The sequence below is a fragment of the Protopterus annectens genome, chromosome 3.part1 (assembly GCF_019279795.1).
Source record: "Protopterus annectens isolate FY-2018-M chromosome 3.part1, PAN1.0, whole genome shotgun sequence".
Lineage (NCBI taxonomy): Eukaryota > Metazoa > Chordata > Ceratodontiformes > Protopteridae > Protopterus > Protopterus annectens.
In genome coordinates, this window is record NC_056732.1 from 1,075,967,803 (window position 1) to 1,075,993,400 (window position 25,598).

A 25,598-nucleotide genomic window follows, 5' to 3' on the forward strand; every position below is an offset into this window, starting at 1 on the left:
AAATTACCACATTTTATAACTTTAGACATTTTGCCTCTATTTTTCTTTTTTTCCTTTCAAATCACAATTAAAGTCTCCCAGTAATGTTTTATGCATATTTTACTATGTAGTCCAGAATTTTATTAAATACATGTTCTCTTTCTTTACTCATAACATAAGCATACAATAATGCCATAATTCTGTATACTTGATTATGACAGCTGAGATCTACAGTAGTCTTCCCATCATTACCAGTGTTGCATTCAGTGTTTTCACTGACTTCCTACAAAGCACCACTATGATGGAACTTAGTTCTTCTCCTAAGTTCCACATTGTGTATCCTCCCCAAAGCTTTTCTGCTTGTAATCTTTTTTCTTGTGTCAGAAATCTCATATCTTCCAATATTATTGCATCAACATCACACTTAGATGCATGTGTGTCTACTTTATATTTTATGTTATTTACATTTACTGAAAGAACTCTTAAATCTGTCACTATATCTACATTTTAACTTATTGGGGATTATGTATATATTTTAATAAATTCTATCATTTATGTCATTTACATTAGCCATTTCCTTTATTTTTCTCTTGCACTTATCCCTTTAAACTTTTTTTTCTCTTACTCTTTCAGCAATCGGATCCTTTTCTCTAACTATTTTCCAGTTTATATCTTCCTCATCACTTATTTCAGAGCCTCCTTCTATAATATCTTCCGTTTCTCTTATACATATATTTTTACCATGTTTTATTTGTGAGTTCTTATGAGCTTTATATTTGCTATTAAACTTTACATCTGATTTTAGTTGTATACCACCCTCTCTGTGGTTGCAGTGTTTGATTTTACATTTGTTTGAAAAAGTTCTAAGTACTGAAGAATCAAAGTTCTTTGTTCTCCTGTTCAGTTCTGTGCAAAGTGTATCTTTCCTTTCTGTGTCTGTGTGTTTGTTTCACTAGGTGCCAATGGTATTCAAACTTGCCCATAGATGCATTTACTTGTGTGTATGTGGATATGTGTGTTCATGTGTTTGTGTGCATCCTTTGAAAAAAATGGCATCCTGTCCAGATTATTTTTTTCTGTCTTGAACCCACTAAGTTTCACAATAGGCTGTGGTTCCCTTGACCTTGGATTGGATTAAGTAGGTAATCACAATGCGAATGATTGAGTGTTAGACTGAAATAAACAGTGTTTTGTCACTATTCAAGGAAAAAAAATTAAAGAAATGCTGGGTTGGTCCATTGTCATAAAAAAAGACTGGAACACAGACGTGATGCAATACGTTACTTTGTCCAGTTTGGCCCTTCTTCAAAGCCTTAGGTTGATGTTACAGCACCATCATTTTCTTTTCTTTTTCTGTCTGTCTCTCACCTTCTTTCTGTTTTTCTCTCATGTAGCTGAACCACAGCCTGTGTAGTGTGTTAACTGAATACAACATCCATACATTCTAAACCTTTATCTTATTCTCTTGGTTGTCCCTGCCTTTCTCATCATTGTACCTGGACATTATTGCTAATTCATATTTTCTGTCAACTAAAACATCTGTCTCACAAATATTGCTTGTTTAGATAGACTAACAACTTAGAAATTATAATTTCTTGTTTTCCTTCTCTGGATTTAACTAATCTCTCTACACAAGTCTTATTTTGAGATGTATGGTCTGAATAATTTTCAGAGGCAGTCTCTCTGAGTGTTATCCTCTCTGCTAAATGGACACTAACTGTAATGTAACATGCCAAGCTTTGATTTTTTTTAGCATGGGATGACCTCCTGTCTCACACACTTTCAGTTTCTCTCTCTCTCTCTCTCTCTCTCTCTCTCTCTCTCTCTGTCACACACACACACACACACACACACACACACACACACACACACACACACACACACACACACACACAGACAATTTCTGACTCTTAGGTGTAGACTAGGCTGCATTTCTTTTCACACTAGCATTTTTCAAGTTTTTGTTTTATTTATTTAATTTAATTTATTTTACATTTGATTACCAGGAAAGTCCGACTGGAGAAAAATCCCTTTTCAGCAGAGACCTGGAGAGAAAAGCTCCACATTTAACATATAACGATGATTATAACTACAAATACAAGGTTTATATATATATGACCTGACACTTCTTTTAAACATATAACATTGGATAAAAAAATGCATTCAACATTGGATAAAAAAATGCATTCATGTAAATATTCTTATTAATGGCATATTTGCACAGTCTAGTATAGGAAAAAAGGAATTATTCTTAAAAAAGTGAAGAAATCTACCAGGAAAATGTGTGACTTATAGAATAAAAAACAGGTATTATTAATAACAATCAGTGGGTGAGCAATTTTCATAGATATACTACATTGACAATTGTGTGAGAGAAGATCTGTGACAGTCATGCATGAGTGTTGAAGAAGGCAGGAGTGTGCCATTGCATCAAGAGAAAGATGGTGACAGTTCACAAAACATACCAACCCCATGTAGAAAAAGGGCATGCATGAACATCTCAAACTTATTGAGATGCAAATCATGCTAAATAAAGCCGTCAGATCATAGTGTGTTACAGAACCCCCCCCCCCCAAAAAAAAAGCCATGTTTGAGTCCTAAAGATACTAGATGAATTTCACATACACAGGAACTCCATCATCCTGGGAGACTTTAACTACCCACTGATAACTATACTTGAGAGGCAGGTTATGCCCCAAATTTCCTCAGTTTCTTAAACATATGCTCCCTGGATCAAATAGTCAAAGAAGCCCCTAGAGACTAAATTATTCATTCTTACAAATGTATATTCTTTATATACTATTTCCATGGTATAGCCGTTCCCATTTAAGTCTGACTACAAACTGATAACCGCTCCTTCAAAATTCCCAAACAATCAGATGCAAATATCACAGTGTTCAAAGATTTCATATATACTAACCTCTTTCAATTCTGTAATGAAATCTCAAAATTCAAGTATAGATGTAACTCCGAAGATGTTGACATAGCTAGTATTTATGGAAACAATTTCTATGCTCACCTAGATAAATGTGTTAACCTGACAATTCCCACAAGACCTTATCAAAATGGTTAGTTAAAGAGCAAACTAACCTGGTGGTCCACATATATAAGTAAACAATACAGTAAAAACATTCTTAGACTGTACAACAGAGGTAAAGAGCACAAATCGAGGTCATCATTAAATGTTATTGAAGGTATTGAAAAATATCATCAGGAAAACAAAGATATCCGATGAACTTAGACTCAAATTGGAAGCTAATGAAATTGGAAAATAGCACCCAACATTGCTCTAAACTTATTCAGAATGGCTGTACTTACTCATATCCAGGGAATATCATATATTTTACCCCCAAGACAACTATACAAAAGCCACATATCTCAAAAGAGCTCAAATCGTCTAACATCACTAAAGAACACTTGCTAAAGGTACTTTCCAAAACAAAAAAATATATATCCTTTGAACCTGATAACATACCCAGCTGCATGTTGAACAACATTAAATGTGTTGGTGGACTTGTTTTTATAGCTGTTCGACCTGAGCTTAGCCACTCGCTTTGTCTCTGAGGTATGGCTTCCAGCAGTTATGATGCCACTTCACAAAGGCCATGATCACCACTGACTCCAGAAATTGCAGACCCATTAGCCTGATGAGCCTCATTGGTAAGGCCATTATGGAATGGGTCATAAATGACCCGAAAAACTACTGTACTAAAAAAAGTCTTATAAGACTTGACCCCCAGCAGTTTGGCTTTGTTAAGGGTGGATCCTGTCTAATGAATATGATAAACTTCATTGAAAGGATAAGACAAGCTGTGGACAATGGTCATTTTGTCCATAAAGCATCTCTTGACCTTGCCAGGGCACTTGATACCATACCATACCATGTCACATGCTGACATAAATAACAAGCTAAATGCATTCCAAACTGATCAATATGAAGAGCAAACTTGGCTGAGGGAGAGAACCCACACTATGTGGGTGGTAGGTGCATCCTCAACAAGCATGAAGGTGACCAGTAGTGTCCCTTAGGGATACATACATGCTAGGAACTCTGCTATGTGGTGTATACATCTCTGATCTCCAATTCAAAAAGGGATCTCTGGTTAACCAAGTTTGCAGATGGTGTACACTGGATGTCAGCCTCAAATCCCTTTCTGACATGCAGAAGCTACAACTTGAACTTACACGTGTTAATAGCTGGTGCACAAACAATGGGCTAAAATTAAATGCTAAAAATGTATTTTTGCATTTGGTAAACAATCCCTCCATCCTTCTTATAATATAGACAACACTCCACTACAAGATGAACATGTTGTGAGATACCTTGGAATATGGGTAGGTAATTCTCTCTCCTGTGATCATCGTGTTGCTGCAGTGGTCAGGAAACCTTCAGTCTGCTGTGAATGGTTGCAAAAGGATATTTCCTGTTGATCTAAAGAACTCCTTGCTCCTTCTACATTGATCAGGTCCATCATCAATTTCAGTGGCCTCTTTTGGATGTATCTTACTTGACATATCAGGCAGTTGAACAGACCCAGGGCCTAAAAGATCATGGGCCTACAAGACCTGCACCAGAAAGAGGCTAGAAGTTCTGTCTCTATTCGGTATCCTATAGACTCCTTATGGGCAATATGTGCCTTGCTTTTCTGGACATTAGGTATCCACAAGTCCAAGACCTGTTACATATCCACAAATCAAACTGCCCAGTGAACACTAGACCCAGAGAACTGAACCTGCTTTAGCAAACCAACAAATTATGATGGTGTGACAGATTTGTCACACAATGACTACCCCTACTTTAGAACAAACTTCCACTCAAGATCAAGTAATGTGACACATCGTTTTCCTTTAAAAATGAATTTATTTATTTTATTTATTTATTTATAGACATTTGTTAACCGGGTTTGTCCAACTGAGCTTGTGGCCTATTTTCAGTGGAGACCCGAGGAGAAAAGCTCCAGTAATACATTTTAAAACAAGTACAATTTTAAACAATATTGATATAATAGCAGTTGTAGCAAAACGATTCACATATGTTGGGATACATGCATAAAGTTAAAGTTGCATTAAAAAGAAGCTAGGTAACAATTTTATATTGATATAGTTCAATAGGTCAACAATTAACATTTTTTGTTTGTATAAAATTGTGCAAATGCATAGTAGACACATTGGAGAGAGAGGTGTAATGAGGTACTAAGTATGGTCCTTTTGAGGGTACATAAAGGGAAGGAAGACTAGGTAGGGTCATGGCAAGGGCAGGTTCTGGAATTGAGAAAATAAGTTTTTAGTTCATTTTTAAAGTGTGAGGTGTTGGAGATTGAACGTAAGTCAAGGGGAAGTTTGTTCCAAGCATGGGCAAGGGAGTGTTTGTAGAGTAGTTTGCCTACTGACCTTTTTGGGTGGTAGATATCAAGTAATTGTTGGTTAGAAGTACGGAGGGTCCGGGATGGGATGTAGATGGAGACTATGGAAGATAGAGATGGACAGAAGGAGGGTTTATAAAGAATAGAGTATAGCATATGAAATTGATAAGATAGCAGAAACTGGGGAAGTTCAAGCCATTGAAGAGAGTTTAAAGAAATGCAGTGGTGTGAGTTGTATGGGGAGTTAGTAATGAATCTGGCAATTTTATGGTAAGTCTGTTGTAGTTTGTTTAGAGTGGAGGCCTGGATATTGGTAAGAACTGGGACGGCGTATAAGAGGGAGGGGAGGAGGAGTGCCTGGCCCAGGGTAAGTCTAGATTCAGGGGTTAGGAATTTTTTGTTCCGATATAGCAGACCTAGTTTCTGGTTTGTTTTTTTTTTAAACATTGGAGTATGAGTAGGGTGAACTTGAGTTCGTCATCGATAATGACCCCTAGGAGTTTTGTGTGGGTGTCAGGTTGAATATTTGTATTGTTAGAAGATGTAATAAAAAAGGAGGTTTTGTGATGAGAAAGAGAACGGGGAAGGAAAAGTAGGAGTTTGGACTTTTTGGGATTTGGGATTAATAGGTTGTGAGAGAGCCATTGTTCAGTGGATAGTAGGGCCTGTTGGGTCAGGGAGTGTAGTTCAGGAATGTTATTTGAGATGGATATAAGTGTGGAGTCGGCATACTGAATAAGGGAGGATTCTTTGCATAAGGTGTAAAGATCATTGGTGAAGATGTTAAACAAAAGGGGTCCCAAGATGGAGCCTTGGGGACCACCAGTGGAGATGGGAAGGAAAGGTGAGAAGGATGAGAGCCATTTGACAGACTGTTCCCTGCCAGATAGGTAACTATTAAACCAGGCAAGTGCGGAGGGGGATAGGTGGAGATTTGCGAGTTTGGATAGTAGTAGAGGATGAGAGACAGTATCGAAGGCTTTGGAGAGATCAAGGAAGAGACAGGAAATGAGTTTATTGTTGTCTAGGGCCTCTGCAATGATATGAGTGAAGGAGAGGAGGGCAGTGGTGGTGCTGTGGTGAGGACGAAATCCATGTTGGGTAGGGGTAAGTAAATGGTGTGTGAGGAGGTGATTGAGAAGCTGTGAGTGATTGCATTTTTCTAATATCTTGGAGAGGGGGGACAGAATGGCAATGGGTCGGTAGTTTGAGGGGTCAGTGGAGTTTCCACCTTGATAAAGAGGTATAGTGAAGAAAGATTTCCAAAGGGTGGGGACAGTTGATTCCAGAATAGATCGATTAATTAGTATAGATATAGGATAGGCAATTGAGTCAGCAGCAAGTTTGAGGAATGTAGGGGATAGATTGTCAGTGGAAGGAGAGCAAGGTTTTAGCTTGAGTAGTAGAGATTTGATGTAAGTAATGGGAACTGGCTCAAAGAAAACAAAGTTGTGTTAGTGGGACTTGGAGAGGTGGGTGTCGAAGTAGAGTTTGGCTTAGAGAATTAGACAATTGGATGAGTATTGACAAAGTCACTGCCAATATGACTGACCTTTTAAAAAGGAAGTAAGGTCTAAGGGTGGATACTGGCTAGTTGTAAATAGCTACATGGCCTAGTTGCCTTGCATTCTATATAACATGGAAGTTACCCTTCTAGACTGCTCTGTGCTTAGAAGTAAAGTGACCCAGTTAGGTGCAAGTAGGCAATATTTTTATACAGATGTGCACATAACCTTTGAATAAAATACCACAGTCTGATAAACATGAACTTTTCAGTTACTTTATAAGTAAACAATTACAAAAAAATTAAAATTGTTGGATATATCTCCAACTTAAACATTCCTTCCTCTATTGTGGAAAATGTGCTACAGTTAGTTGCAGAAAATCTTTCACTGGAAGCCATAATGTTGGGTTATGTAAGTGTTCACTTTAGAAGGGAGTAAGATGTGTCTAGCCATCCTAGTATCTGCTTACGCTGATTTACACAACTAATGATTGAAGCTACTATAAACCACAAGCCTGTAGACTGGAGTAACCAGTGATCCCCTGGCAATCTGAGCCAGCACATTCCCAGATATTCTAAGTGAGCATCTGACAAAGCAAAAGCAATGTCTTTTGGCTTCTCCCATTAGGGGCTGCCACAGCGGATCACCAGTGTGCAGAATAAATGGCAGTGGAGTTTTTACAGTGTCAAGTTGCCAGCCTAGCACCCAACCTTCATTGCACAAACACACGCACCTATCTGCATGTCTTCAAAAACTCACTCAACTGCAGGTAAAACATGTAGACTGAGCACAGAAGGCACTCCAGCCGAGAACGGAACCAGAGAACCTCTTGCTGTGAGGCGACAATGCTAACCGCTGCACCACCACGGCCATCTTAACTGAGCATCTGACAACCCATATATGTAACATATAGCTTTCAGTTCTTTTGTGACAGTTTCCAGGTTTTCCAAATTACATGGGTTGTCAGATGATAAGTGAGCATCTGACAACCCATGTAATTTGGAAAACCTGGAAAATGTTGCAAAGAATTGAAAGATATGTTATAAACTGTGAGAAATATATACAAGTCTAGTAAGACAGCCTGATTTGCAGACATTAAAATATAGCTCCAATGTAATGAAATCATATCATTCGTTAAATACAGTACTGAGAATAATTGACAGTGTTGCCCTACAATTTGTTTGAGGTAAAACAAGTGTTTAACCATGCATTAATGCATCAGTCAAGTGAGTTATTCAATAAAGGAGTAAAATGTGGAAGGCCTGCAACCCATGCATCATTAATCTTACAGGTGCAAAGAACTGCCAAAGAGTGCACACATGCATAACATAAAATGCAAAAGCTGAATATTTTCAAATAATGCAATTAATTCTGTCAGATCAGTAGCTAAAAGCATTATGGGGTGTGGACTAATAAAATAAAACTAGTGACTCCAGATAAAGCTATAGAGGCCACACATTATTCTGATGAATGCTAAAGTGTCATTGCAAAAGATTTCTGGAGTATTTCATCAGCATTATTTCAAACTGTCAAGTAAACACAGGAAGAACAAATTGTTCCACTGAACTTCATCTTAAAAATAACAGTTTCAAACTGGAACAGATACACATATGGCACGTTCATAAACTGTTAACAAAATGTAAGTTGATGTACCATGACTGTTGCCATAAGCTGATAGGCCTTATCCTGTCACAGCTCTATTTATCAGAAACCTTTTGAAATGATATATGCCATTTTTGATGAAGCATGCCACTGTGCAGCCTTTGTAGAAAGGGTGCACTGATTCCTCTCTTACCAGTTTTAGTACCACTGCATTATTCTCATGAGCAACCAAACTTTTCATAATGTTTGTTCAAAATAAAGTACCTATTTACAGGATACAGATGACTTCATTAAACTTAACAGACTATATTCATATTTTTCCAAATTAGGAGGGAGGTAGTTGCAGCCATGTTTGTAGACCTGTGAAAGGCATTTGATACTGTAGATCGCCCATAGCTATTGTAGATCATTTCTGCTTGTTGAAAGGCTTAGGATACCAAGTATGAGTCATGGTGATTTACGTTTGTATGTACCAAACTATTTAAACACACTTAGGTGCAAGAGATCTAGTTTTTCTCCAAGGAAAGTAACATGCGGTCTGCCCTGTTATTTAAACCATCCTTGCTGATGGTTTGTAAATAGATAGTCATTCTTTAAAACTACTTCAGCATGCATATAATTCAGCTATTATTTGCTCAAGCAAAATGCTGGCAGATGTCCAATACCAGGTTCACATGCATTCAGCAATCAGGAAAGTTATCAACATTCTGTCTATATTTAAATCTGAGGTTTCTCATCTGTCAGACAGCAGGAACCACCACTGAAGTTCCTTCTACAATAAAGTACATAAGTGTTCTGCTGAACTGCAACTTAGTAGTTGCATCAATAAAAGTACAATAAAAAGTCACAAAATCCTAGACTGCCTTAGTGCCTTTATACATTTAAGAAATTCCTCACACCAAAGCTCTTACATGATCATATCATTTTGCCAGCCTTGACAAAAACAGCAATTCCAGACCTGTAACCACTTATAATAAAAGAGCCAAGTTTGTAATAGACCTTCATTGTTGGGCTTTTCATCTCTAATGTGGTTCATCATTTGAAACTGCATTCCAATGCCTTTGTTCACAGTGATTCACCGAGCCGTAACTGGTTCTTCTAGCACCCAGAGCTGGTTCCTATTACTGTAGAAAGATTCCTACAGTAACCAAATCCAGGCCCCCCTCAGCCCACATCCTAGCAAAAAAAAAAAAAAACGAGTTTTACTCTAGAAAGCCAGTTGGTCCACCTGTGCTCTTCAAATGAAGAGTATTAAAAAAAAAAGACTTTGTGCTGAAGTGTCTTTCTGTACTGGCATTTGGTACAGAAAAAAATGTATTTTGGTACAGAAAAAATGTAGGACCTCTCAATCATGCCCCCTAACATTTTGTGCCTGGAGTGACTGCCCCTTCCTCCCACCCTTGCTATGCTACTGGTGATCCATATTTTAATATACAGATGACAGTGTCCAGCAGTACATGGTTTAATTGAGAAACAAAATTGTAAACAAAAAGAAACTTAAGTCAGCAAGCACGTTTAACCTCAAATTCAGTGGGAACAATAATCATAATGGGAGCACACGAAATAACTTTCTTATTACTAGACCAGAAAACTCCATCTAATACTGGTAAGACCTATCTTCATTAAAATAGCGTATTAAGTCACAGTTGGATTCCTAAACAAGTTGTAAGCATAATGTTTATTAACCTTATTCTCCAAGTTTCCTGGTGTTTTGCCTGAATTCATAATGCATAAGCATTGTGATGAGTTCATTCTAAATTACATATCATGTGTTGCTTCTGACCTTCTTTTGCTTTCCTCTTTAACACAGCCCTTTACTAAATTCTGTACCCTGTTTGATAGTTCCCTGGTAAGTCTGTAAGTGTAACATTTAACTGTACTGTCTCTCCTTATCCCAACAAACCCTTTTCTTTATCCTTTCTAATATTCCATAGATCTTTTTCTTGTACCTACTTTACGGCAATTTTTGAATCCCTACTTTTGTCTGCTGTTAACCCTTTTTCCTTCTGTGTACTTTGTGCTGTCATACATTTCATATTACCTGTTTTTATCAAATGTATCTTTTCTGTTTGTTCCTCCTTTTAAACTCTTCTTTAAAGTTGACAGTACACACACACAGACACACACACAGACACACACACACACACACACACACACACACACACACACACACACACACACACACACACACACACACACACACACACACACACACACACACACACACACACACACTGTACATACATTTTAGAAGTCAAATTTTGTGATAATAAAATCATTTTACCTGCATGGCACAAATTTGTTTTAACTGCATTCCTAAATTATTGTCATTGACAAAGTTGTTTTGTAGGGAGAAATGAATGCTACACCTGTAACACTGAAGGATACAATGTATGATTTATACAAAATGTATCTCTATATAATATGATGTTTTCTTGCCAGAATGTCCACTTAAAATGCCCATTTGGACCAACCCAGTGAACAAAATAAAAGAAAGTTATTCATAAAGCAAGAGCCGATTTAAATAGCTTTTGGGTAGCAACTTTGTTTCACTGAAATATTGCTGTCTTTATTGAGTTAAAACACCAGCTTTTACTGTTACACCTGCTGCTTTTGATGAAAAAAGTCTTTACAATGTTCAGTACAAAACCTTAGTCACAAGGTCACCAATAAGTGTGCAGTCACCTCTAAATAGTAAATGGGTAGTCCAGCGAAAAACAGCTCCACAACGTCAATGGAAAATATCTGTACAACGCCAATGATAAAATATAGTTCATTTATTGCAAAGCAAAACAATAAACCAACGCCTCTCAAATTAAACGGTTGAGCGCTTTCACCCATAAAAAATGAGCTTCTTCAGAACACCATAACTGTTACAAAGACGCCTTATAATACATTTTTGGCGCCAAAACTGCTAATTAAAACATTTCCGTTCCTGTGTGTTAAAGCAGTATTAGCGTTCTATAGAAGCCATTTTGCTATCTATAAGAATGCATGCCCTACATCTAAACAGATTAAAACTAGAAAGATATATATAAATCTTAACAATGCTGAAACATTATTACGTGTAATAATACAATATATAAATACCTGTTTGAACTACCACTATTGAATAGTTCCTACATTCTTTCATTCAGGTTTCTACATGATCACCCAACAAAATCCTGCTGTATAAAGTACAATCTATTGTTTATCCTGGGGATATGCTCAAGATTAAATAATACACATTAAAATACACAATTGCTTCATAATTCTGTTGACTGTTATGCTCTGTATAAGCATTTATTCAATTAATGTATTCACAAACAGCACAACATTTGCATACCACTAATAAAAACTACTTATGTGTGTTTAAATGTTATCCTTTGGTGTAACCTATTCCTCTCCTATTTAAAAGGACAAACGGAAGTGGTACTAACTCATTTCCAATATTGACTTACTAGATATAAAATCATTAAGCCCTGGTGGTGAAGTGGCATCTAAAAATAACTGCCACCAAGTCTCCCTGTAACATAATAGAGCCTTATAATCTCCACCTCGGGGATCATTTTTAATGGTGTCTGTTATAGCAAATTTAAATTCATGTGTATGACCTTTCATTTCTATATGCCTATATAAAGCGCTTGTGGGGTCCCTCTTCCTTATATTGTATATATGCGTTTTTTAAGACATCTCTCCATCTTCCCCACATAATATCCTGTACATTCCTTTCACATAGCTATATAGACCACCATTTTGGTGTTACAGTTCCCTTTAACAAATTTAAGTTTAGGTTTCAATGAATTTTGTATCACAACTTCCTTTTTTTCTGTAATGTATCTACATTGATTACATGTTCCACATTTAGTAGTATGATCCTTTTGACTACTTCTGTCCTTTCTGATTGTTTTATGTTGTTCTAAAACACCTTTGATATTTTTCCCCATCGTAAAAACTATTCCTGGTTTGTTACCTATTAATTCTGAGAGGTTTGTGTCACCTGTGATCAAATACCACTTAGTACCACTTCTGTTTATCCTTTTAAATAGGAGAGGAATAGGTTACACCAAAGGATAACATTTAAACACACATAAGTAGTTTTTATTAGTGGTATGCAAATGTGCTGTTTGTGAATACATTAATTGAATATATGCTTATATAGAGCATAATAGTCAACAGAATTATGAAGCAATTGTGTATTTTAATGTGTATTATTTAATCTTGAGCATATCCTCAGGATAAACAATAGATTGTACTTTATACAGCAGGTTTTTGTTGGGTGATCATGTAGCAAAGATATGTAGGAACTATTCAATAGTGGTTGTTCAAACAGGTATTTATATATTGTATTATTACATGTAATAATGTTTCAGCATTGTTAAGATTTATATATATCTTTTTAGTTTTAATCTGTTTAGATGTAAGACATGCATTTTTATAGATAGATAAATGGTTTCTATAGCACGCTAATGCTACTTTAACACACAGGAACAGAAATGTTTTAATTAGCAGTTTTGGCGCTAAAAAAAGGCGTCTTTGTAATAGTTATGGTGTTCTGAAGAAGCCCATTTTTTATGGGTGAAAGCGCTCAACCGTTTAATTTGAGTGGCGTTGGTTTATTGTTTTGCTTTGCAATAAATGAACTATATTTTATCATTAGTGTTGTAGAGATATTTTCCATTGACGTTGTGGAGCTGTTTTTCGCTGGACTACCCATTTACTATTTAGAGGTGACTGCACACTTATTGGAGACCTTGTGACTAAGGTTTTGTAGTCGCTATTTTGTATCCTTTCAGTTTACAATGTTCAGTGCAATTAAGCAATAGCTTTTGTGTTTAATATTCACACTCATGGAGAGAGCAGAAAAAAATGATGTGAGAAAAGGTTAATAAGTGTAAACCAAGTGATTTATGAATTTTAGACCTTTAAGGAGGTTTTATTATTTCAACTGATTTCTGAGGTTCTGTTATGCCTCATTGTATGTGGATCTCATTCAAGAGTTTTAATTTGTACATAACAAACATATGTTTACATGTGTTTCTGCATCTGCAGGAAGTGAATGCCTTTGAATGTGAGATACAGCTATTGAAGAATCTCCGACATGAAAGAATAGTTCAGTATTATGGTTGTTTACGTGATCCAGTAGAGAGAAAACTTTCTATATTTGTGGAGTATATGCCTGGGGTAAGTACTTGTTAAGCAGTAGGCCTTGTTGGAATTTTATATAAAAGGACAAACTTTGATTTCCATGCACTGGTGGTTGGTGTCGCTTACTCATTTTAATTGCTTATAAGTATTCATCAGCTGTCATTTGTACATGTGAAGCTATAATAAAGCAGGTTTTCCACATGTTAAGATGCACTTGCTTAGAATGCAAATATATTGAAATTATCTGTATTGCTTATACACAGCATTCTCATGTCAAATTGGTTTTGCATTTATTTGTTTAATAAAGTTAAGTGAATTCACCCAATTGGACCCTTGGCTCACATTAAAAGCAGGGCAGACATAATTATAAGGTGTACAAGGAAGCAGGGAAATGAAAAGAAGTACGTAAGAACTTGCAGTAAGTACTTTGTTAAGGACAGAAAAATTACAAATTATGTGTACAAATACATTAAAAATCTATAGGTTCTTATGGAAATTCCAGGGGAAATAGTTGCAATCCTAAGAAGTGTGAGATTGAAACTGCAAATAGGTGGCCTGTATGCTAAGTCTGAGGATGCATGACCTTGGACTAGTCCCCTTAATCTAAGGTACAGTGATCTTGAGTATGTATAAGTAGCAGGCATCTGGGTGTTGCATCCTCCCATGTCTGTAGATGCACTGGAATTATCTAGAATTATTTTAGATTTACTCTAATTCGTTCGCATTATATTTTACTTTTTGTAGATGTAGACTAATTGCAGTCTTCAGTCTCCATTCAGAAGGAGCATTTAGTGACCACTCAGTGCTAGTACATATTCAATGACTCTGATGACGTGACATACTGGCAGCTTGCTTTTGGCTTCAGATGGTAGTCTGTTCTGGACGAGAAGAGGGTCAACAACATATTTTGCACATTTTAATTTAATCTTTATTAATATATTATAACAATTAATACGCATTATATTAAGCATCTTATCCAATAGATACCTCTCCTGCAACCACCACAGAGAAAAGAAAATTTAGATATACATTTTCACAGCAAATAAATTAGCTTCCAGTTTGTAATTTATCACATTGAGAGAAATAAGTAAAATATTTTGTCCTGTCATTAAAGGAAAGTCCAGACCTATAGAGATCTCCATATTTCAGATATAGGTTCATAGGTTGATACTAGGCTATCTGCCCTAGGGCATTTATAAGCCTAGCCAGAGTGTGTTTGGCTTTCGCCACCCTTTTAGATTAGTTGACTGTGCCTCTGTATAGTAGGTCACAGAAGATAGCCCTTTTAAGGTTAGTTTACTGTGCCTGTGTCTAGTAGGGACACAGAAGAGATCCCAGGGGTAAACCTACTATCTCCCATCCACTCATCAAGATTTCTCTTGAAGAGGGTCATTGAGGGGCTCTGCCTAACATGGATTGGGATTTTGTTCCAGAGTGAGGGGAGCCTCTGGGATATGAATCTGTCCCTCCAGCATGTCCTATTTATTTCTGTGCCGAGGTTTAAGTCCCTGGAGCATGTAGCTCTAAGGGATTTGGATTTCCTGAGGTGGATCATGTCCATTAATTCTGGGTTGGACATGGCTTTATACGTCAGGCACAGATCGCCTCTGAGAAGGCGATAAGCAACCGAATAGAGATGGAGTTTCTTTAGCCTAACTGCGTAGGACATCTGTTTGAGTCCCTTGATCCTCTTGGTGAGGTACTTTTGGGGTCTTTCCAGTTGCTGCAGGTATCGGGTAAGGTACATCCCAAATAGGGCATTGAATTCAATTATGGGCCTGATGAGTGATGAGTAGAGGGGCACAATGACCTCTCTTGATCTAGATGTGAACCCTTTCATGATAAAGTGGGCAATATAGGTCTATATAGGTCTTTCTAACCACTTTTGCAACGTGATTGTCAAAGGAGAGATTGCTGTCTACTTGGGTCCCCAAATCCCTAATTACTTCTTCCGTACTTAATGGATTACCACCTATGTAGTAATTTGTGGGCACTTTGTTTTTCCCAAAGGGGATGACTATGCACTTTTTGGCATTTAGCTTTAGGCCATGGCTCTGGCACCAGTTATCCATCTCTGTGAGACCCTTTTGGAGGATGCTTGTGTCAGTCGGTGAGTCGATTATGGCACCCAGTTTGCAGTCATCTGCTAACTTGGTCAGCCATAGTCCTCCTGTGTTAGCCTGTACCTCAGAGAAATATATACTGAACAAGAGAGGTCCCAGGACTGAGCCTGGTGGGACGCTACTTGTAACTGGTTTAGAGTCTGACATGGCACCTGCAATTCTGACCATGTGGGTTCTATCCCTGAGCCAGTTTGCAACCCATCTTGTGACATAGGGGTTGATATTTAAGCTGGTGAGCTTATTTATGATGCCCGAGTGGGGTAATGTGTCGAAGTCTTTTGCGAGGTCCAGGTAGGCTGTGTGGACTACCTTCCCTTCATCTATGGCCTTGGTGACTGTTTCAAAGAAGTCGACCAGGTTCAAGAGGCAAGATCTGCCCTTAACAAAGCCAAATTGGGTAGGATCCAGTGTTTGGAAGCTCCTAATGTCTTTGTTTATGAGTATATCCAGTAATATTTTCTTAGTGGCCAAACTGACTAGAAGTATAAGTTTTGCCATAAAGTTGTTAACTTACACAGAATTAAAGATATTTGAAAAATAATATACAGTCATTTTTATTCCATATGTAATAACTTATCCATTGGGTGGCTGCTGTGGTGCAGCAATTAGCATTGCCTCACAGCAAGAAGTTCTCCGGTTCGATTCTCAGCTAGGATGCCTTCTGTGTGGAGTCTGCATTTCCTCCCTGCAGTCATGTGGGTTTCCTCTGGGTGCTCAAGTTTCCTTCCACATTCCAGAGACATGCAGCAAGTGGATTGGACACTCTAAATTGGTCATAGGTGAGAGTGTGTGTGCAGATGTGTTGTACAAATGAACTACCACAGCAGGGCTAGCCATCTGGCAGTGTAAACCTTGACTTGAGATGATTGTCACTGCTGAAGTGACACCCTAACCTCCATTGTACAAAAATGGGAAAAGGGGTTGAGGATGGATGTAATAATTTATCCACATTTGAATAAAAGCTGATACTTCTGGACCTTTTATATTATATCCTGTATTATTATCTGATCTACTAATTATTTTCTAGTGTATTCTAGGACATTCAGCACTAGAAAAAAATTGACCATGATGTTCTAATTCTATCGTGCCAACTACACTGTGGAGGAAATAACATGTTTTAATAATAATAGTAATAATAATAATATTAATAATACTAAAAACAAAGTGACATGAAAACGTTTAATTTTAAAATGGTATTCTCCCTTCAAAAGAAATATTTAAATTTGACCAGACTTGTAGTAAAATTTGCATCTTATTATATGTATCATAGCTGGGTCAGCACGATATAATCAGAATGAACTAAACAGGTCCAGCCTAGATATTTCAATCTGTTGACAGTACTTTATCTCTCTGTAACAGCTACCATCTTATTTATAAGCTTAGTTGCAGTCCTTTACTTATTTATACAAAGTCAGAAAAATAATGAATTGCTTTAAAAAATGAATAAATAAATAAGTAAGTAAATAAATAAGTGAATGACTGGCATTTGTGTAATCAGTCTGCATAGTCCAAAATTTTAATGCAGCTACTGCTAATATTTTAAGGAATTATATTAATAATGGGATTTGTATCTAAAAGAAATAATGTTAGAGACTGAGGACATCTTTGTATTACTCCTGAACTTTGCATTTTTATAGTTGTATCTGATTTATTAATAGTTAAGTAGTACGTTGACTGAAACATAATGTAAAAAATGTATTTCTAAACTTAATAGATCACCGGCTATACTGTTCTACATAAAAATGTAGTTTTTATCAAATAACTCAAATGTTTTTGTACATATAATGAACAAAAGGCAACCCCGGATTTAATTAATTTTGTATTATTCCTGTGTTATAAACTAATTGCTTATAGCAACAGAATTGGTGCTACTATTGAGCTTTTCTGACATAAATCCAAACTGAAATTGTGCAATAAGTTCTAATACTTGTTTTAATAATCATCGATTCATAAATTTGGCTGAACTTTTATAATTTGAATTTAGTAGAAAAACAGGTCTATAATTAGCCACATTTGTAGAATCCTTACCTAGTTTATCATACCTGTAGATAATGAAAAGTATCTGTCATCTAATAAAAAAGGAATTGCTTAAAAATAAATCTAATAATTAGATACAGTACTGGTAAATCTGCTAAACCTTTATAAAATTCTATGGACAATGAAACCATCTGTGGTGCCTTTTAATCTGAAAAAGAAAATATCACATTTTAAAATTCTTTATTGATAATACATCATAGTTACGGTTAACTATCCTTTTTATATATTTATGGACAGAGGTATTTTTTTGGTTATTAAAGAAATTTGTTTTAAAAAAGGAGACAGAATATTTGCAAAATTATATGCTTCCACTTTGTCTTTTTTCTGAATATTCTTCCCATACTCATGGAGTAATGTCATCAGTAAATTATTTTTTTCAGATCTTATTGAGACATATTTGGTCAGGTGTAACTCAAAAAGTAAGTCTAATAAATGTAATTGTTTTGTTTTTTTATTAGTTACCCAAAAAGTTTAATAATATTAGTGATTTTATTAAAGTTACTGTTATATATTGAATTATCAGTAACTAATTTTGTTGTAGAAAACAATTTTTTAGAGTAATAAAAATAGGCATGTGAGCTACAAAATATTGAGGAATAATTTCATTATTACTAAACAAACTAAATTTGTGACGTAAGAATCTTATGAATTTTTATGATAAAAATTAAAATTATTCCTATTAGTAATATGTGAATATTCACAATTCAAAAAATCTATTACATTATAAGCAGCTAAAATAGTTTAGTCATTTAGAATGTGCTCCTCTAGTATTCTTATCTATGTCAGTATTATAGTGTCCTGCTAAAATTATAGTTACATATGTAACAAAAATAAACACAAAGAAAGATTCTGTAAAGAAGCTTGAAGTTTGATAAATGATGCATAAACTAAATCCAGTAATAAACTTTAAATTACACATTTGCAATTTTGTGCAAGTAATTTGTGCATTTGAAACTTGATAGTGAGGAATAGCTTTATAACTTTGTGAATGTAGTAGTATAGCAACACTGTGTGACTTACTGTCAGGAGAAGTAACAAAAGCCTTAAACACTTTTTTATCCAAAACACTTAGGTTGCAAAATAAATAAATAAGTCAGCAAATAAGTTGCCACAAGATAGAGATGCACTTCCTGTAAACACGTTTTATCAGCTTGGACATGTTTAACAATTTCAATATGATGCCCTCTTAATAGGGTTATCACACCCATTAACATTTAGTCATAAAATATTCATATGTAATAAAAAATTAAAGATAAGCCATGCTGGAGGTTGCCCCCCCCCCCCACACACCAAAAAAGAAGGAAGTGGAATAGTGCAAATTAATGTTCTGAATCTTGTTGAGGATTCCATACATCACAAGCTACAGCAGCACTTGGATAGAGAATTGCATTTTATATGTCTTCAAATTTATCTGAAGAACTACAGGGAGGAGAACCATGGAATGATTTTTTTTTTTTGAAAAGGAGCTTCCTGATATCAGCAAAGACTCTAATTTTCTGCAAAATATCACTCAGAAAATCCTGGTAAAATCTAATTAGCAATTGACTAAACAAAAAAAAAATCCCTTTTTATCCAAATGGTCAACAAAATAAGATTTATATCAGAAAATGAGAAGCATTTTGCTAGAGTTGAATGAGCCTACCCTGCTTTTTTAGGACTCACTCTATGGACAACATCTAAATCTGAACTGAAGGAAGTTCTTTCACATTTTCTTCTCTTTCTAAAGCTGCAAAAATAAATTTGACTGCTGCTGAGAGAGAGGCTTTATTTTGTCTAAATGATCTGTGACACCTATAATCCTAATATTACGCTTTCTAGATCTGAATTCAAGGTATAAAACTATACTTTGGAGATCACATATATTGTCCTGTGATTTATTATGCTCATTAACTAATGCACCTTGTTTATTTGCTAAAGCTGTAAAATATACCTTCATTAGGGTATGCAATTTCTTCCTTTTGTTCAATTAGTAGCGGCTTTATTTGGGTAACCTCTGTAGTTAATTTTGTCAAATGCAAAACTTCTTTAGTTAAGTTATCAAATCTTATATAGTATTGTCTAAGCCCACCTTGGAATCTCTGAATTATTAACAGCTGTATGGACATTATTTGCTGTTATTTGGTTGTTTTCAGTTACCTCAGAAGAAATAGCTAAGAGGTTAGTAAATGACATACCTGAGGAATGTGAGTTTGAAGAGTTTGTTGCTTCTTTATTGAGAAATCAGTAGGGTGTTTGGCATAATGGTTATGGTATTTACTTCGACACAAGGTACAAGGTTTGATTCATACATTTAATGGGAAATTGTCCAGGCTTAAATTGCCTACAAGGGTAACTATACAAAACAGTATTTATTTGCTCAACAGATATTTCCTTTGATACATCTTCATGTAATTTCCAGTGTTTGTAGTAGAGTCAGCCATAATTGTAGAATTTTCTTTCTTCTCATATCTAAACCAGAGAAGCATTGGAAAATTTTACCATACCTTCAGTTCCTTGTTGAAAAAACTGAGAAGCATCCACACAATGAGTTCTGAATCTAACTGCTGCAAAATACAACTGTTAATTAAGTGTGTTTCTTCCATAGCAGCTACATTTTTTCTGTTGGACAAATTTGACTTTATTAACTTTCCTTTTGGTTTTCCTGTGGTGCATTATACTAACCAAGAATCAGAAAGAGAATACCCTTCTCTTTAAAAAATCCATTGTTCCTGCAGTTTTCAGTAACCAAGCCATGGCTTTCCCTGAATTTGATTCTATATTCATTATGCTACCCTTCACTGAGTGATCCTACCATTGCCTGTCTAATGCATCTATCAGCATGTTTTACACAATTAGGAGAAGCATTTAGGTTGATGTTTCCGGGATAGAGAGCACCCTATGCCCAATGAGATACTTAAAGTCTGGTTGAGCAGGCGTGATAGTTTCATGTTTAGATGATCATAGAATAGAGACAGTAATTAAGATGCCAAAAGCACCGTAACACAAAAGGGTAGTAATCCAAAAAGTGCAGTTTATCAAAAAGTAACCCAAACCAGCTACCCTAGTGAATATAATGCAGTGATTCTGTTTCCTTCAGGACCAGAAAAATAACCATCCAATTCATGTTCATCAGCATCTGGAGGTAAATATTTTTAGAGGCTGTTGCTTTTAGCAAGGATGATGTTCAAACTGTGTTATGAGAACATTGTTTATACTGAGTTCATTATTTCTGGGTGGCTGAACCCACACGACTTTTATCACATGTACATACTTATTTGTTTACTTTTTAATGAATCAGATACTTTTTAATGAATGTTTATTTTAAGTGTATTTATGTTTACAGCTAAAGGACAAGGTAGGGTCAAATCATATGAGCAAGAACTTGAAGACCATTGTCTTATTAAGGGAATTACCAGTTTTTCTCATCTTGTCATACGGAACTGAATTTTTTATGACATTAGCTATTGTCAGCATTTAGGCAAATGTTATTATGAGAGTTCCTTATTGAAGTAATCTGTGAATCTTTTCAGTCTTGTTAGAGTCCATGTCTAGTTATTAGATAAAATGTGTGCTTGAGATGCTATGACCATTGACATTGTCATCATTACTTGTTTTGTTCAAAAAATATATGAATCCCCAAAGAATATTTTTATTTCAGCAATTTCACAGTTAAAATCTCCTAATCATATAATGGACCATCTAGTGTGCATCTGTGGCTGAATTTCTTCTGTCATCTTCATTCTGTCTTTGTTTTTGATGAACAGGTAGTAATAACAATGTAGTACATGTTTTGTTGTTAGAGGAGGCATTCATAAAGGTAGGGTTATCACTGTTCAATACTGCACTGAGTCCTGAAACTTAAAAAGAGAACTGTACCTCCATTTTAGTTAACTTAATCCCAAGTTATTTTGTCTCCCTGTAATAGTACATATATGTAGTTTTGTGTCCAAAAACCCTTTAGTATCTTTAAGTCAGTTCATTTCCATTTTCTTTGCCATAGATCATGCAGGTCATACCATATAATATTCCTCTTCCTATCTCACATTGTTTCAGAAAGGAATTTGTGTTAGCCTGCATGACCTAGGCATGCCATTTTCTGTAGCTCTTGGTATTAGTTACCAGCCAAGATTTTACATTATGAAGCAGTGCTTTGGTTGGGTGAGTAAATGCAAATGTTTAAAGCTAAAGTGAAACTCTTTTCTTTAAGGACTTAATTTTTGGATCAATTGTTATCTGCAGAACAGGTATATGTGTTAGTTATAGTTTCTCACAAAATCATAGGTTCATATGTTAGTACTAGGGCCTATACAAGCCTAGCCATAACAATTCCCTGGCTATTTCTTTCCACAATATTTACTTCCCTGGACCCCTGTCTAGAAGGGCACTGATGCGGCTCCCCGGGGTGAATTTCCTATTTCCCATCCAATTGTCAAGGTTCCTTTTGAAGAGGGGCAAAGAGGCGCTCTGCTTGACATGTATGGGTAGTCTATTCCAGAGTCTGGGGAGTCTCTGGGTCAGGAACCTATCCCTCCAGCATGTTTTGTTCATTGTGATAACAAGGTTTAGATCCCTGGAGCATGTGGCTCTGAGGGATTGGGATTTCTTTAAGTGTAGCATGTCCAACAGCTCTGGGTTTGACATGGCCTTGTATGTTAAGCAGAGATCACCTCTGAGTAGACGATATGCGATATGTTTTTTTAGATGGTCAGCATAGGGCATCTGCTTTAGGCCTGTGATTCTTTTAGTGAGCTATTTCTGCGGCCTTTCCAGTTGTTGCAGATGTCTTGAGAGGTACATACCATACGGGGCATTGTATTCTATAATGGGTCTAATGAGGGATGAGTACAGTGGGACAATGACCTCCTTTTTTCTGGATGAAAAGCCCTTAGTGATGAGGTGTGCCACATAGAAGGATTTCCTGACTGTTGTGGCGATGTGGTTATCGAAGGTGAGACCACTGTCCACCTGTGTCCCTAAGTCTCATATCACACTTTCTGTGTTTAGTGTACTGCCACCTATGTGGTAATTCACAGGTGCATGTTTTTTCCCAAAGGGGATAACTATACATTTCTTGGCATTGAGCTTGAGATCATTGAGATTGAAACTGATAAGTGCTCTTATTTTTAGCCAGTGAAGTGTTCTTTTTATTCATATAACTGCAGATAATTTAAGAAAAGTCTGAAAGTGATATAAAGTAATAATACCACAAGCTTTCCCATCTCTCTTTTTTACGTAGCAGTTTTAGCCACAAATGAATGAACAGGGCTAGTATTCTCATTTGTCAATATTTAACAATTCAGGAGGAATACTGAGAAGGTATAGCAATTACTTCAGACTGTAAATTTGACTACTTAACAGATCATGCTATTTAAATAGATTGTCCTGAAGAGGCTTGAATGAAAGCCTTGCAGCAGTCTTCATTTTGACCAAATCAGATTCATTCAGTTTCTAGAAGCTAAGAAACTGCTAATTCACTCCAATGTTGCTATATTTAAGTGAATGGAGGAAAATGTTCTTATTGTGTATATGATGAGTTGAATCTATGTTAGATTATCAATGTTCCAAAACTTCAAAATTCATATGGCCAAGACTATATGATCAAAGTTATGCAACTTAGAACATTAAAAAAAACAAATAAAAAACAAAAAAATTATATTTTTAACATTTTTGCAGCAGGGCAAGCCCCCCTGCACCCCACAACCCCTGCTAAGTAACTACACCAACTCTGAGATCTTACTACATTGCGGAAAAGGGTAAATTTCCTGTTTTACACTGCACCACATTCTCCATTCAAAATATGGTTCTGCCCATATGACTTTTGAAGTTTTGAAACTTTGATAATCTGATAGGGATCTGTGAGTTATATATTATATAAACAATAAAGGCAGGGAAGGGCCATATGCTACACACCTTTGTGCTCTCTCTCTCTCTCTTTCTGTCTCCCCCAGAATCACCTACAGGAAGGCAACTACACATCGAGTGATTCAGGAAATTGCTCTTATGTGTAGATTAGCCTGGCCGGTTGCACTATGTCGCAGTAATGAACAGAGCCAAAAAGCACTGTTCATCTTTTAAAAAGTAAATACTGATCAGGGATGGGGGAATCTTTAGCCAGCAGGGATAATATACCTTAATGGCACGAACATCAGTACTGAGATCAAAGGTTGGGGAAACACTAGCCACCAGTCTTAGCAGTCCAATCGTTTAACTCCAGCTTCCTTAATATACTTAACTCACTTGCACCCCTTTGTACTGTAAGAACAAAATCAAAAGTATCCCCATGGCTCTTCAAAGAAACCCGCTCCCTCTTAAGAAACAGGGATAGGCAGTGGAAAATCTGCATGAGATACAAACTCCCTTCTAACTTGCAAAAGTACAAAGAGCTTAGAAACTTGACTAAAAAACATATTGCTAAAGACAAAAAGGAATTCTATTGTAACCCTCCTAAAACACTACAATCAAATCCAAAAAAATTTTGGAATTCAGTCAACCAAATACTTCTTCCTGGAAACCCCACCTCCCTTAACCCCTACCCAAATAAGACACCTGAAGAAACGGCCACCATCTTTAACACCTTTTTCATAGAAACTATAACAAAGATGGTTAATGGAAACTCTCCCCCTGCTAATGATTCTAATCTCACAGCCCCATCTCCTATTTCCACCTCCTCTAAACCTTTTTCTTTGCAACCTGTATCTACTACTTATATCATATCTCTTCTGTCCAACTTAAAACCCTGCTGTACTTCTGCTGACAACATTCCTTCCTACTTCCTCCAGCTACCTCCCAATACTCTTGCTTTTCCTGTATCTATCCTACTCAATTGCTCTATCACTGAGTCTACTGTCCCATCTAGCTGGGAAAAATTCTTCACACTACCTATCCACAAAGGAGGTAACAACCTTGAAATCTCTAATTTTAGGCCTATAGCCATTCTGGCACCTCTCTCTAAAATACTTGAAAAATGTGTACACAAGCAAACTCTCCAAATCCTAACACAGGACAACCTACTTACTCCTACCCAGCATGGTTTTCGTCCAAAACACAGTACAACTACAGCTCTTATCTCCTTTACTAACACTATTTCTCTGGCTCATGATAATAACAAACTTGTATCCTGCTTATTTCTAGACCTTTCGAATGCCTTTGATCCCATCTCACACACTCTACTTCTGGCTAAACTGACTGATCTTAAATTCTCCCCTGCTACTGTCGCTTGGTTTTCTAGCTATCTAACTGATAGATTACAATCAATGAAATGGCTCACAGCACTCTCTCCCCTCCTCCCTGTAGAAATGGGTGTTCCCCAAGGATCCATACTGGGACCTCTGCTATTTAATATTCTCACCAATCTACTATATACGTCTTGCACTCAGCCATCTCTTGTACAATATGCAGATGATTCTACTGTGATCACTATATCTGACTCTCCCTCATGTCTCATCTTTACTACTCAGGCAGCCTTTACATCACTGGAAACATGGCTCACCAACAATCAATTAATCTTGAATAACAAAAAAAAACCTCTTTCTCTTCCTTCCTAAATCTCTTAACCATCTCTTATTTACCTTCACTGTACTGTCTCTAAATAAGACACCAATAGTACCAGAATCTAGCGCCAAACTCCTAGGTGTCACCATTGATAATCAACTCAAATATGACTTGCACATCAATAATTGCATTAGGAAGACTCAACAAAAACTAGGCCTTTTTATACAGAAACAGAACGTTTCTCACTCCAAAAAACAATGAAACCCTATGTCATACTTATCTCCTACCCAGCCTACTATATGGTTCTCAAATACTCACAAATCTCAACACTACTCTCCTAGCTAAACTTAACTCAGCCTATAACCAGATTCTCTGCCCAACATACCTATAAA

At 36.3% G+C, this 25,598-nt stretch overlaps 1 protein-coding gene across 1 annotated transcript in view; it reads left to right on the top strand.

Annotated features, from left to right (window-relative positions):
• LOC122798357 (mitogen-activated protein kinase kinase kinase 3-like) overlaps positions 1–25,598 on the top strand; it is a 749,834-nt gene that overhangs the window by 683,770 nt on the left and 40,466 nt on the right. The window contains exon 13 of the mRNA XM_044067209.1: positions 13,481–13,612. Coding sequence (XP_043923144.1) covers positions 13,481–13,612 — 132 coding nt within the window. The remainder of the gene's footprint in view (positions 1–13,480; positions 13,613–25,598) is intronic.